Here is a 14,605-nt window from a genome sequence, read left to right as displayed (position 1 = left end):
GATTAAATTAAAACACCTAATCAGAAACGTTCAAATTGCGAATTGTCTGAATGAATGTATTGCTTTTAATAGAGGATTTTTCCCACGGTGAACAACATATTAATAATCAACATCGAACAGGGAGATGGGCGATTATTTTAAAGTCTGTTGGGTGAAATCATATTTCATTGCAATGAAACAACAGTGTTTTCAATTATGAGAATACGTTTCAGCGGGCAGCAATTTGGCGCCGCTGAGTAACGGTCAACCTACGTCAATGCAAGACATACTATCATAATACGTTTGGTGTTACGTTACCCTTTATCTACGTCTTCCGACCCGCTTCTGATATAGCGGGATGTACCATTTATTAATTATTATAGACAATGAATTCCTCTTTTATTCAAAAGATCTAAAATTTTGTTAACACAACAATTTGGCCATGCATATAACATTGATCACAAACAAAAAATCACTCTCAAGATTTACAAATCGTTTCCACAGATTCCTTGCACGCCTGATAATATTACGTCCGCCAAAATGAAACATAATTTTGACTAGCACACCATAAGTAGCGATTTTGTTAAATAAGCACTTTTCAGAAACTTCTCAATTTCTTTGGTAAAGTACCCATTCGTGGTTCTTCAAATCACAGTCGTTGTTGTTGTTGTCTGTCGAACGCAAGTAGAACTCGGCACGCCCACCTTAAAGTAAGAAAAAATGAAAAAGTTTGCAAAAAAGAGCTAATCAACATGAAGTACACATAGCAGAAGAAAAAAAGTAAAATTTTAAGTAAGGGAAAGAATAGATCAGATTTAAATGATTTGCGCCACATAAAAATCGTAACACAGGTATTTAGAGTGCAAAAACTAAATAAAGAGTTGGGCTATATAAAAGAAGTAAAGATGTAATTAAGTAAATTACAACTAGTAGATATACTATGTTTAATATGGAAAACTTCGGTTGAAATTACTAAAAGTGAAAGATAAAGAAATAGGTAATAGCAGAAATAACTCAAACAAATAGTACCATCATTTAAAATCAAAACCGAAACACGCATTATGGAGGGGAGAGAGAGAAACGGTCGAGAATTTGCCTACGTAGAGATTAGTGAAGGCGATGCGAAGTAGAAAAAGGATATAATGACAGAACGTTACACTTTTGCTTTACAATTGACGCCTTATCAACAACAACAACAAAAACATAAACCAAAACAAGAAATGGTGACATTGGACAGTATAAGGTATCCCATCTAGTATCGTCTAAGATGACAAAGGTAACAATATTAAGCATTTTTCAAAATAAAGCCTTTGAAGTTGTTTCCTGATGTCTACCCCCTTGGCATAAGTAGGTTGAGACAGGAAAAAGCTTAAATTCCAGGATAAGATGATAGTCAAGCACTACCATTAGACTATACAGCGCTCAAAAGAATAAGTACTAAAAGTAGCGTAGCGTGAGTGAGTCTACTCGTTGAGGGGGGCACTGAAATTATTAGGGGGGGGGGCACTGAAATTATTGGGGGCGCATCGGTCTTACTGGAAAGGCACGCGCCTACTGTTCACCCCTGTTGCTTCGCCACTGTGTACAAAACAACACCCATTAAGCCATGTAGATAATATTAATCTGCGTCACAATTCCACAATAATTTTGACCTCGAAAATGTTTCTAAGATGCTATTTTTGTCCTTTCAGATGTCATAAGTCATCATAGCATCAATCGTTCCCTCCGGTCAAATTGATAGATTATAGCTTTCCTGTCCAGAAGGTCCGACATTACCCTAATTGCTGACCGGGCTAATTCAATCAATCATCGGCGATACTGTGAAGTTTTTTCTCCATACTTAAAAGAAACACTCTTTCACTATTTGCTCATCCCTATTTCTAAGCCGCTTCTTCTCAATGACCAATATTCCTCCAACCTCTTGCTCTCTCTCTCCCTCTCCCCTTCTCTCTCCCTCTGTCTTCCTGTCTTCACGATACTGGTTCTCAGACACATGCACCGGCCGAAGATCATTGCTCTCCGGTCAATTTACTTCACTATGCGAACTTCTAACTTCAGCCCTGTACCCAGGCGCGTACGCAGGGGGGGGGGGGGGGGGGTTTGGGGGGTTAAACCCCCCCCTTTGGAAATTTTTTGTGTGTAAACCCCCCTAAAAAAAACCTAAAACCCCCCCCTTTTGGATTTTTTTTTTTTTTAAGTGTCCTCTTACCCCCCCCCCCCCCCGCTGCGGTCGGCTGAGTCGTTGCGATTTTTTGGGACCAAAAAAAAAAAAAAATGTGTCCTCTTACCCCCCCCCCCCCCCCCCCCCCCCCCGCTTATTCAGCGGCTGGCTGAGTCGTTGCGAAATTTTCGGACCGATTTATAAATGTTAAAACCCCCCCCCTTGAAAAAATCCTGCGTACGCGCCTGCCTGTACCACACACTATACCTAACCCTAACCTAAAGCCCAATGGCAACCCTTACCCTAACCCCGACTGCGAGTCTAACCCTAGACCTAATTGAAACCCTAATCCTAGACCCGATTGCAACCCTAACCCTAAACCTAATTGCAACTCTAACCCTAGACCCGATTGCAACCCTAACCCTAAACCTAATTGTAACCCTAACCCTAGACCCGATTGCAACCCTAACCCTAACCTAATTGTAACCCTAACCCTAGACCCGATTGCAACCCTAACCCTAAACCTAATTGCAACCCTAATCCTAAACCTAATTGCAACCCTAATCCTTGGCCCGCTTGGAACCCTCACCCTCGACCTAATTGGAACCATAACCCTAGAGCTAATTGAAACCCTAACACTAAACCCGATTGCAACCCTAACCTTAAACCCGATTGCAACTGTAACCCCCTAGAGCTATTTGGAACCCTGATAATAAACCCAATTGCAACCTTAGCCCTAGACCTGTATACACGCTTGCATGCTGACAGAACGGGACAGAACTATAAATAATTATGGTCGATGATTCATAAATTGAAGTTACCAATTGGTGTCAAATATGAATTTCATTTTGATCATCATCATTAGCATGTGTTGGCGACTGAATCAATGATTTCATACAAGACTAGAGGAATGGGTGCAAAGTGGATTGTGCTGATGTTACTGTGAGGATTGCTGATAAAAGCTTGATACCAGTGAAATTGACAAAATATTAAAGATGTTGATTATAATCCATAAAGGTGATTCATGGACTGGTGATACAAAAATAGCTACATTTATACTGCGCACATATTATCCTTTCCGGGAGATGCTCAAGGTAGCTACAAAAAACTATTATTACCTTGGCTTAAGCCCAGCTGCCCTATGGCGCTGAAAACATTCAAGGGGGATTTCTACGAGGTACAACTTTACTACACCTGGTTGGAGAGTGGCAAAATGTAGATTCACATCTTACCAAAGGATATTAGTGTTGCCGAGGGACTCGAACAGCGAACCAAGCGACCCACTGTTCGGCGACGTATCCACTAGACCAACACACCAAGCATCGAACTACATTTTGGATGATGAAGCGTTATAATCACAATCTTTCTGATAGAACATGAAGGAAAATATCAGTAAACCCTTGAAAAACGACAACAGAAATGAAAATTGCAAAGTCAGGATAATGGCCTTTGGGGTACGAATTATATCGGAAATCTCTAAATGCCAGTTTTAATTTTAACGAACATGTCTGGTCCAGGTGGGCAAATGTTGATAATGAACCGCATGCATGTAGTTCTATTCATAGTCCCGACTTAATATCAAGATAACGAACTGTCGGTAGGGTAATAGATTATCTGTCTCGAGTCATAAATAGAAATAATTTATTGTCATTATTATTGTTGATACCTTAAGTTGTAAATGGGCCCGCTGTAATTTGCACGCCTTCCGTATTAGCAAGTTTAAATTTCCAAGTCATATCTACTAATATCACAACTTTACTCACATATACACACACGTACCCCTCAAATATTAAGCAATTTAGTGTCAACGCTCAAACTTGTTTCTTCTATCTGCATCCCTTTTTAATGAAGACCATAACGCCCCTCCGCGCATATTGTGTTTTTTATCATTCTTGTTCGGAACTACGGATCATCACACCCAGCTTAAAGACCCATAGGAATGGGTTGTCATGGAAATTAGGCACCATTTGGGTGTTCACCCTCTCACAGGTGTTGTATGGAATGTACTGCACCCTCTACCGACCGCCCCATAAGGAAAAGGATCATCATAAATTACACTCATCCACGAGATTTAAAGGCAAACTGGCGTAATTTTCTGGTGGGTCACAGAGTCTGTACCTGAGAGACCTGTACACACATTAATTGGTAATTTAATCAAGATTGGTGTCAGTGAAGCATGACGCAATACACATAAAAACAGACGACTGTGTGGCTTTAAGTACCATTAAGAACGAGAGAAACCAACGGAGTAGAACCCTCCCGTACCCAAGCAAGGCCACTCCTATCCTATTCACATTTCTCATCAAACTGCATTAGTAAGGCTCAAGGGTTTTAATTAGAGTAATGATCTCATCGGAGAAGACAGTCCCAAATTAGCGATCCACATCTACTGATTGAAAATAAAGTAGAGTAATCATATGACCATATTTTGTGAAAGAAAATGTTTGGAAGCAATCGAAAGTGGTTGATCATGCAGTGCGTACGAAATCATGTGTACTGTGCAGTTTTCAAATGATCTAAATGAATATCGGCCCAATCTTGTTGCAAACCACATGCACTACACGCAGAAATGGGTTTATGGGACTACACAGAGTCATTTGGCATGACACTCGGTCCAAACTCTTAAGCAACTTCTGTTGATATATTTCGAATATGAGGGCATATTAAACGAAATCCTTTCCAGGCATATTTCTACTATGATATTCGTCGAAAGTGCCTCAGAAAAAATGAGAAAGTTCACAAATTAATATTTGTTTCTTTACCAGAACTTAACATTCTCACTAATGGTTAGATATATTTTATTGTCTTAGTTGATGATTAGATTTTCATCACCTGTCATGTAATTATCCCATCTAAATATGTAAGGTTTCTAATTACTTTCTCCGCTCCCAGAAGAATTCGGTATTGGGCTAATGGAGCCATTATTTCAGTCATCCTTTCCATTCAATATAGACTTGAACAGTAACATATAGGTAAGAAAATAATATAATATAATAATAACTTCAGAGGTGTGGAAATAGCAGTAAAAGTAGTAGTATTATCAGCAGCAAGAGTAGCAGTAGTAGAGTAGTAGTAGTAGTATAGTAGTAGTAGTGTTAGTAGTAGTAGTAGTAGTAGCATAGCATTTGTAATATAAGTAATAGCATTGTAGTACTATAAGTAGTAGTAGTAGTAGTAGTATAATAGTGGTAGTAGTAACAATGTAGTAGTATTTGTACTAGTAAAAGATCTAGTTCTAGTATGAGAAGTAGTAGTAGTGGTGGTAGTAGTAGTAGTAGCAAAAGTAGTATTAGAAGTGGTAATAGTAATAGTAGTGGAAGGATGAGAAGTATTAGTAGTACTCGTCATAGTAGTAGTAACAACATAATTAGTAACAGCAGTAAGAGTAGTAGTAATATAAATAGAAATATAAGTTGTAGTATTTTATTATTATTATTATTAGTAGTAGTAGTTGTGGTGGTGGTAGTGGTAGTAATAGTCGTAGTAGAAGTAGAAGTAGTAGTATTGCTAGACAGTTTTGAAGTTAGACTATAAGTCCTATTGTAAGTAGTTAGGGTACGGCAGAATGCATGGAAAATGTTTAAAATCTATATTAGATTAAAAAGTAGTGGAAGTAAAAGTTGTAAATTTTTATTACCAATGACAGTGTTAGTGGTAGTAGTGTCATACTTGATTAGAAGAAGTACATTTAGTAATAGTAGCAGCAGCGGTAATAGTAGCAGTAGTAGGAGTAGCGGTAGTAGAAGCAGCAGCAGTATTAGAAGTAGTTTTAGTAGTACAACGTAGACGTGGAAGTAGCAATAAACGGTATAGAAGTAGTGGCAACAGAGGGGCTGAAATTATTAGTATTATCGTTGTTAATATATATATATTTACCTCCGATATTGCTATTATGCTATCATACTATGTATGTAATAAGAAACTTAATTGGCATGATGATATTGATTTTGTAATGTTTTGATAAGGAAGATTGGTAGTCATATCTTATAATGGTATGATATTATTGGTTATGAATAGGAGAAATGCAGTAATTAATTGCTCTAATATGCATGTTTCTTTTTTCTTTATTGAGCTCTTATGTTACGTTCGTAAATTGTTATTTCTTTCGTAACACCCTGCCTATTGTGTCACACCTTTATTGTAATTTAATTAAATTACTGAATAAAGGTGATCTATATATTATTAGTATTAGAAGTCGTATAATTAGAAGTAGTAGCCGTAGGAGTAGTTTTTTTTTGTAGAAGTAGCAGTAGTAGCAGTAGTAGCAGTAGTAGCAGTAGCAGTAGAAGTGGTTCGATAAAAGTCTTCGTGATAGTAGCAGTCAAGGTAGTAGAATAAGTAGTAGAGGTAGAAAAAAATAACATTGTAGTGGTAGTCGTAGAAGTAGAAGTAACACTTCTACTTCATTTCAGTTCAAGTTGTAGTGGTAGAAAGAGTAGAAACAGCAGTACAAAAAATGAAGTAGTAGCAAAAGTAGTAGTAATCGTAATAGCAGTTGTAGTATTAGTATCATTTTCTTTATTTTAAGTAGTAGTAGTCGTAGGGGTAGGGATAGTAATAATAGTAGTAGTCGTAGCAGTAGTAGTAATAGTATTAGAAGTAATAGTAGTAGTAGAAGTAGTAACAATAAAGTCGTTTTCGTGGTATTGATAGTAGTCGTAGTAAAAGTAGTAATAGTGGTTTTGCTAATAGTGAGCTGTATCAGTAATAGTACTAGCAGCAGCAGTAGTGGTACTAGTTTAGGTGATGTTGTAGAAATATCGGCTTTAGAATATGTCTTTAGAAAAAATACCCATGATAATAAACATCTGAAAATAATCAGATGCAGCCGTCAACATAAAATAATAAGATAATGATAACAACACTCCTTTGATTTGGAATTAGCGAAGAGTAAGTGTCAGTAATAATAAAGGCTAGTGGTAGAATGAGGAACAACAGTAGAACATATTGAAATAGACAGAAAGAGAGAGGAGGTGAGAAGAAGGGAATATACAAAACGAGAGAGCCTTATAGTAAGATGTCGAAAGAAATGATGGAAGACAAACACACACACACACACATTACTTGAGGAAGAAAGAGGTAGGAAAGAGCTAGTGGTAGAATGAGGAACAACCGTAGAACATATTGAAATAGACAGAAAGAGAGAGGCTTGAAAGGGAGGGAATATAAAAAACGAGGGAGACTTATAGTAAGATGTCGAAAGAAATGATGTAAGACAAACACACACACACACACACACACATTACTTGAGGAAGAAAGAGGTAGGAAAGAGCTAGTGGTAGAATGAGGAACAACCGTAGAACATATTGAAATAGACAGAAAGAGAGAGGCGGTGAGAAGGGAATATACAAAACGAGGGATGCTTATAGTAAGATGTCGAAAGAAATGATGGAAGACAAACACACACATTACTTGAGGAAGAAAGAGGTAGGAAAGAGCTAGTGGTAGAATGAGGAACAACCGTAGAACATATTGAAATAGACAGAAAGAGAGAGGCTTGAAAGGGAGGGAATATAAAAAACGAGGGAGACTTATAGTAAGATGTCGAAAGAAATGATGGAAGACAAACACACACACATTACTTGAGGAAGAAAGAGGTAGGAAAGAGCTAGTGGTAGAATGAGGAACAACAGTAGAACATATTGAAATAGACAGAAAGAGAGAGGCGGTGAGAAGAAGGGAATATACAAAACGAGGGAGGCTTATAGTAAGATGTCGAAAGAAATGATGGAAGACAAACACACACACACACACATTACTTGAGGAAGAAAGAGGTAGGATAAGAAAAAGTGTACATGTAGAACAATACACGAATAGAGAGACAGGATTCGTATAAACTTGACCTAGGGTGAAACATACTCCTTTATCAAAATCGGCATCCAACACCTCCTTATTGTTTAGATATTATTCATATCTATATTATATGTGCAGTAAACCCTACTCCAAAATGAGTTGAAGAAAGAAAACAAAATCCATCCGTGTGACTGGCCTAAAGCTCCCGAGGTATAAAGCTGGTCTATAAGCTACTCAAAAGCTTCTTGATCCAGATACTTAACACTTTCTATGAAACGCCCTGCTAGTTTTCTTCGAGCGAACATTTTAAAAGGTTAATCTGATGTTTACATATAGAAATCAACCCATCCCTTACTAGGAGACTTCTGTCGTTTCATTAGCAAGCCATAGGTTCACTTATTTCGGTATCTTCGTCGGTATATTACAGTGTGTTGGTAAACACTAATATTAATGAATCAATCGTCTTTTCAGTCAGAAGGCTACTATTTTGTTTGTAACCCCCACAACCGCCCCCCCCCCAAAAAAAAATATATAAACTAAATAATTATGTGGATAAATTGAGAAACAGCTGTGTACCGGAAGCTACATTGATTACATCTTACTTTTAGCATGTTTACATGTACATATCCATGTCTTTAGACAATGGGAGCTGCGTTTTACTACTTCTCTTTAGTAAAAAAAAATTATTAATTCGATACACTTTTTGTCAGATGAGAAATATGAAGAATGCCGAAGGCTGACTTATCAATCCGTCAATTAGTCCCATCACTTACATCGTTCAGAATGGTAATTTCTCACAGCTGATATAACAATAGTCGTGTCGCATATTCGGGTTTCCCGCTTTTCGCCTTTTTGAGAGTATGGTCAAAGATTGTGACGAGAGGTCTACCATTCAATAACTTTCTATGAGCATCAAAAGAAACTATTAAAAACAAATACCTAGGGAGGATGCAAGTTGGGAATCGAACAAAAAGATGTAATAAATACCAAAGACCAAAAAAAAAGCGTCATTTGACATTCTCCAGAAACCTTCAAACACAAACCGAATCCTTTTACACCTCGAGTGCTACGAGAGCTACATCAGAGTCAACTATTGGAGGTCCTCTGGAGAAAGCTATGTCAGTGTTACATGACGGGGCACTGCATATATTGTACCGGCCTACCTAATACCAAAGTGGTACTTGAACTCAATACTGCTGTTGCCACAGTACATGTATAGACTAAGTATAGCATTATACTTGTATGACCTATATACGTCGATCCACTTCTCAATATCTGATCCTGAGCAAACTTATTCTATTTCTGTTGTCCTAAATTTTACGTTCTATCTTCTCCTGCCCATGTCCGTTGTGCGATTTATTTCCTGCATTAATTCTTTAACCCATCATCCAACATCCTATGTTGTGAGTCTATTATCTCTTGGTGGCCTATCATTACCTAACGCGCACTTTCCCACTCTCTTTCGCTGTGGAACTCTCGCACACGCGCGCACACATACACACACACACACACACACACACTTTACTTTCTTCCCTACTTCCTCGGGAATTTTAGTTAAAAGTTAAAAATGAACATAAAATTATACGATTCTCCCTTCTTTTCTACCTAAAAGCACTTCTACGATTAAAAAAGACGTATATACAATCCTTAAAATACATTGAATATAGAAATGTTGTCATTTATGTGATTAACACATTTAACTAAGTGTCCATTGAAATTCAATAGGAGCTTGATAATCTTTGTATGTAGACACACATATTTGCATAATTTCTGAATTATTTTTACGTTCACGAGTACTTCTCGATTACTTCTCGAGTAAAAAGACTTCCTCTAAAAGCCCGAAATACATGTCCATTTTTGAAAAATAAGACACTCCCCAGGCTCTTTTGTGTCTCTTTGAACTATTATACATATTTAGATTTACAAATACAGATAAACTGAATAGAGAAGGAAAAAAAAAAAAAAAAAAAAAAAGGGGAAAAAAAGGAGGCGACACTAAATGGGAAAAATCTATGTAGACTGCAATTTCCTCAAGAGAAAATATGTGTCCAAAATGAACCTCTATAACCACGAAGGTTTACAGTAATTATCAATTTTACATCGAGGAATAATGACGATTTATACAATAAATTTCACTTTCATGTTGCAGACCATGTTCTCCTTTCCCTCACAAACGAATATATATACCGCATTAAATATACCAGCAGGTCACAGTACAGAGGAACGGTCCCGTTCGCACTCTTATTTCATATTCCAATTTGTTCGGATTAGTTGAACTTTGTTTCCAAGTCAATATTGTCCCCATATCATATTCTGCGGAATACATTTATAATTGTGTTCAAGCTCGACCATACAAATTAATAAAGAGACGAAGACCTTTTCCCTTTTAAACACCTCGGTTTGAACCGCCAATTTAAAGGGAGAATTTCAGATTGGTACATGCTGACGGTAATTAAATTCACTATATCAATGAATATTTTTTCTGTGCTTCCTAATGAATTTCATCGACACACAAAAGAGATGATTATACAAGCTCACACCTTTCCAGAGGAAAACACAACTTGTTTGAATGGCTCTATTAAATAAAGTTATACATCTCTAACTGGAGATTATTGGATGATTTGGCAAATGCCATTAAAAACTTTGATCGATTTTCTCAACGATAAAAAATTGCACAGAACCCACAAGTACTTCATCGTTTTTCCTATCCCCGATATTGCAAATTATTATATGTAAGGTTCCAAACGGTTGTTTTTAATGTTACTTTTCGATAGCATTCCTGCAAACCGCTTTGCGAGACATCATCCCCTCAGTAGCCGTGCATCATCCAAAATTCTTTTTAATTTTGCATGATAAAGATAAGATTTTAATGCAGTTGGTACGTTTGCTTTAACCTAAAAACCTTCAAGAGCTAAAATGTTATGATCTTCTTTATGGTTCAGTCACACCACTACACCAATTCCAAACCTTTTTCAAATCAACAACCCCCCCCCCCCCTTCGAAAAATGAATATTGGCCAATAAGAGTATTCACATAAAAAGCTGAAGGCCATGAATTCTACTAAAATTCAAACCCGACGCTGGGCTTAATTTGTTCTTCTTCAAAATATTGTTTAACAAGTAGCAACCAAAGTCATAATGAGGCCTACAGTTCCAACTGTCGACTGTGATGTTTAACTCAGGGTCAGGTTTAACTGAATTAGTAAAATAGGGAAAGCAGAGGTCACGATCGCAACTACTTCGAGAAATCAACTTGGGGGAAATCCAATATTCGGATTACGTCATGCAGCATAGTACATTTCTAAAGGTGATAAACAGGGCTTTTTGAAATTGCCTTATTTCTTTTTCTTCTTCGGGTAAATGCGATCGTGCTGGCGGTTTTTCCCCCTTTTCTTCAGAGGGCAGAGCTATTGATGGAGGAGGTACGGGTTATGTAGGTCGAATGACCCCTTGTTGCCATGGAATTGTGGGGGGAGCTTACTTCGCGACAGAGGATCGTCTGCTTGAAGGCACGCCGGAACCTCGCCGACATCACGTTGTAGAGGATGGGGTTGATGGCGGAGCTGACGTAGAGCAGAACGATGGAGAAGTGATAGAGCCCCCTGTAGTAGATCTCCTGGACAGGCTGGGGCCACTCATCCAGGTTGAAGAAGGGCAGGATGCGGATTAGATGAAACGGGAACCAGCAGATGAAGAAGCTAGCCGCAATCACAACTTTAAAAAACAAAAAACGTGATAGTTATATATCAAGGACAAGCAATAGCATCAAAGGAATAGATTAGCATGACGCAACAGAGGAAATTCGAGCATATTGCTACTCACAAATTTATCTCCATATCAATTCCGAATGACCCTTATACGTCAACCAGAGAGACTTTTGAATTTTAACCTAATATATACTCCATATTTTGTTCAAGTCTAATACCTTTCAGGCAAATGGGTAATAAGAGTCCTGTTAGTAAAAAAAACAACCTTTCTTAACATCTTTGCATACCCGACCTCAACTGACTTTTACTGTTTGAACCCTTGACCTAAAATATACTCCACATCATCTTAGCACGTAACGAGTTTGGTGCCCATGTTCTAGAAATTCAGGCAACTTTAACATCCAGAGCTAAACATTTCTGGGCGTGTTTACACTCCCACTTCGGACCAGACATCTCTACATTGTTATGAGAGAGTAGAATAATTTCCTTTCAAAACTTGAGACATACTTCAGCGTGTGATAAAGCTGACCGTTATATTATAGTTTTGCCATTTTTAATGAAATACTGATTCAAAGAATTTGATATTAGTACCCATCTCCCTCTTCGACAAAATAAAGAAAGAGGATCACTTACCTAGCATCTTGACCACTTGTTTTCGCATCGTGATAACTTGGTCCTCTTTGTCTTCCTTGGCCTTGAGGTTGCCATTGACTCGGCAACGACCCTTCGTGGAGCTCGATCTCCTCATAGGAACCTTGATGTTGACACCAAAGAGGACACGGGCGATGAGCGAATAGAGTACGATGATGAGCGTCATGGGGAGGAGAAAGAGAAAAGTTGCTGAAAAGACATAGAAATGGTTGACACGATTCTCCATTTCGTCTGTCGTCTGGCAGACCGTGGACTCCTCAATGCCGTCGCACCCTTCCTTGAGATGGTAGGAGAGGGCCAGAGGGATGCTGATGAGGAAACTCAAGATCCAGATGGCGATGATGAACTTGATGGCACGAGAGGTGGAGATGAACGCTTTCGCTTTCATTGGGTGGCAGATCGCCACGTAGCGTTCGATGGTGAATGCGGTGATGTGCAACACCGTCGTGAAAAGACAGAACTCGATGAGGAAGAACCGCGCGTGACAGAAAAATGACGTATAGGTCCAAGGCCAGTAGCGGAGTTCCACCAGGACTTCTGTGGGTCCCGTCAACACGAGTAACAACATATCCGACGCAGCTAAACTTACAAGGTAATGGGAGGTTGACTGTAGGACACGATTCCGCAAGATGACAATGATCGTTAAGAGGTTTCCAAAAAATCCAACAAACACTAGCGAGAGAATGATGACGGCAAACGGTATCACAAACGCATACTCATAATGCGACGGCGGCATGATGTACGATAAATGGTCTATCAATTCATCACCGGACAGATCATACATGTAAGCCGGGCATGTTAAGTTGTTGTCTAAGTAGCATGTCCGGGTTATATTGAAGAAGAAACTGTCTACAGATTGAACATCGCTGTGGCTGACCTCTCTTTTGAGTCTCTCATATGAATATTGACAATAATCGAACCCATCGCTGCCATTGTGACTTGGTCCTTCTGCAGGGAGATACGACATTACTTGAGAATCCGGGCCTTCCATGGTCATATTTGTTTTCTGACTTCTTACTTTTTTTGTAACGTATCGCTACTTCTTTTACAAAGAATTGATTAATAAATGACAGTCAAAGAGTTACACCTTTTGTCTACATCCTCATGAATTTAATATTAAGTTACATTTTTTACTTTTGTACAAGTCTTCTCCTGGGTAACTTTTACAATCCACACAGCACGGATCTTCACCCACTGCTTCTTTTCCAAACAAACGAATTGATACAGAACTATACACAATTGATTCTTCCCTCTGTTCACCTTTGTTCATTCATCATTCCTTGTTTACTTTCTTCGTTTTTTTTACATCACGTGGAGAGTCAGACCCAGATTTCTGGTAGGTACACCCTCAGAAACAGGTTTGCTGGAAGAGAAGGGTATCAACAACGTTGACAAACTGAAAGGTGCCTGTAAACGCAGCTAATCGATCTCCTCGTGCTTGGGTGTGCCACTCTTATACGTCTCAGAACTCACATCCATTGAACGGAGGCAAAGGTTGGGAGACAACATCCGTGTTACAACAGGAGGAGAACTCATTTACTGCACTACAAGATCGAGTATTCAATTGGACGTCAGAAGTGCTTCTCCCCTGCCGACTAGAGTGGGATGCGGTGATTTGATTTTGAGCAACCTAGAAGAGGAAGAGAAAAAAACAGAAGAAAAAAAATCTCATTTACACAAGTACTTCAGAAGTCTTTGCGTGGTTAGCCCCTGGTCAGACAATACGGTGCCTAAAATCCTATTTTCATCGTCACCTTTTCAGTCATCCCTATTCTTAAAATACCATTTATCTGTCTTCGTTCATGTTTTCCTGCCCTCTTCGGCCCCAGCTTGTATTCTTCCATCTCAAATTCCGCGCCTGTTTGGCTTTTCAAATGTTCCTTTTCAAAATTTGACAACTGACATGTAAACAAAAATGGCATTGCTCTCATTTTAACGATCATTATACCCCCCCCCCGTCTTAAAAATAATAGCATTTTTTTTTGCAATTGCACGATCTGTCATACCATTTCTCTCTCGAAGTATTATGTTGCTATTTTTTCCCTCACAATGCTTTCCTTTTTTGCTTGTTCTCCCTTAAACTCTTTTCATCAAATACTGGACATGCTTTATAATATTCATCTCCCAGTCTTCTTATCTTCGAAATATTTATTACGACCAAATTAAACAACCGAAAATAGACTCGCGTTACATCCATTGAGAACACACACACACACACAAAAAATCGACATTCTGAGCTTTCCTCTGGATGACATTTCGGCCGAAATATTTATAAAAATATATTCTTTTCTACCATAAATTCCAAGCCTTCCACT

The 14,605-nt window shown here is 38.4% G+C and overlaps 1 protein-coding gene across 3 annotated transcripts; it reads right to left on the bottom strand.

Moving 5' to 3' along the window:
* Positions 1-505: 505 nt before the first annotated feature.
* LOC592924 (neuropeptides capa receptor) lies at positions 506-14,169 on the bottom strand. Of its 3 annotated transcripts, none has more exons than XM_030973867.1 (3): positions 12,273-14,169; positions 11,414-11,646; positions 506-683 (listed from the first exon to the last, which is right to left on the bottom strand). In XM_030973867.1, exons 1-3 carry the CDS (start codon positions 13,285-13,287, stop codon positions 624-626), a joined length of 1,308 nt encoding a protein of 435 aa, XP_030829727.1. In that variant the 5' UTR covers positions 13,288-14,169; the 3' UTR covers positions 506-623. The 3 variants fall into 3 exon arrangements, with proteins under 3 accessions (XP_030829727.1, XP_030829728.1, XP_030829725.1); XM_030973868.1 differs by lacking the exon at positions 506-683 and having other exon boundaries at positions 10,987-11,646; positions 12,273-13,238; positions 13,551-14,169; XM_030973865.1 differs by lacking the exon at positions 506-683 and having other exon boundaries at positions 10,987-11,646.
* Between the last annotated feature and the right edge of the window lie 436 nt (positions 14,170-14,605).

This window comes from Strongylocentrotus purpuratus, unplaced genomic scaffold (genome assembly GCF_000002235.5).
Source record: "Strongylocentrotus purpuratus isolate Spur 01 unplaced genomic scaffold, Spur_5.0 spur5_scaffold_7, whole genome shotgun sequence".
Classification (NCBI taxonomy): domain Eukaryota; kingdom Metazoa; phylum Echinodermata; class Echinoidea; order Camarodonta; family Strongylocentrotidae; genus Strongylocentrotus; species Strongylocentrotus purpuratus.
Note: the sequence above shows the minus strand (reverse complement) of the source record. Positions and strands in the feature narration are given on the sequence as shown.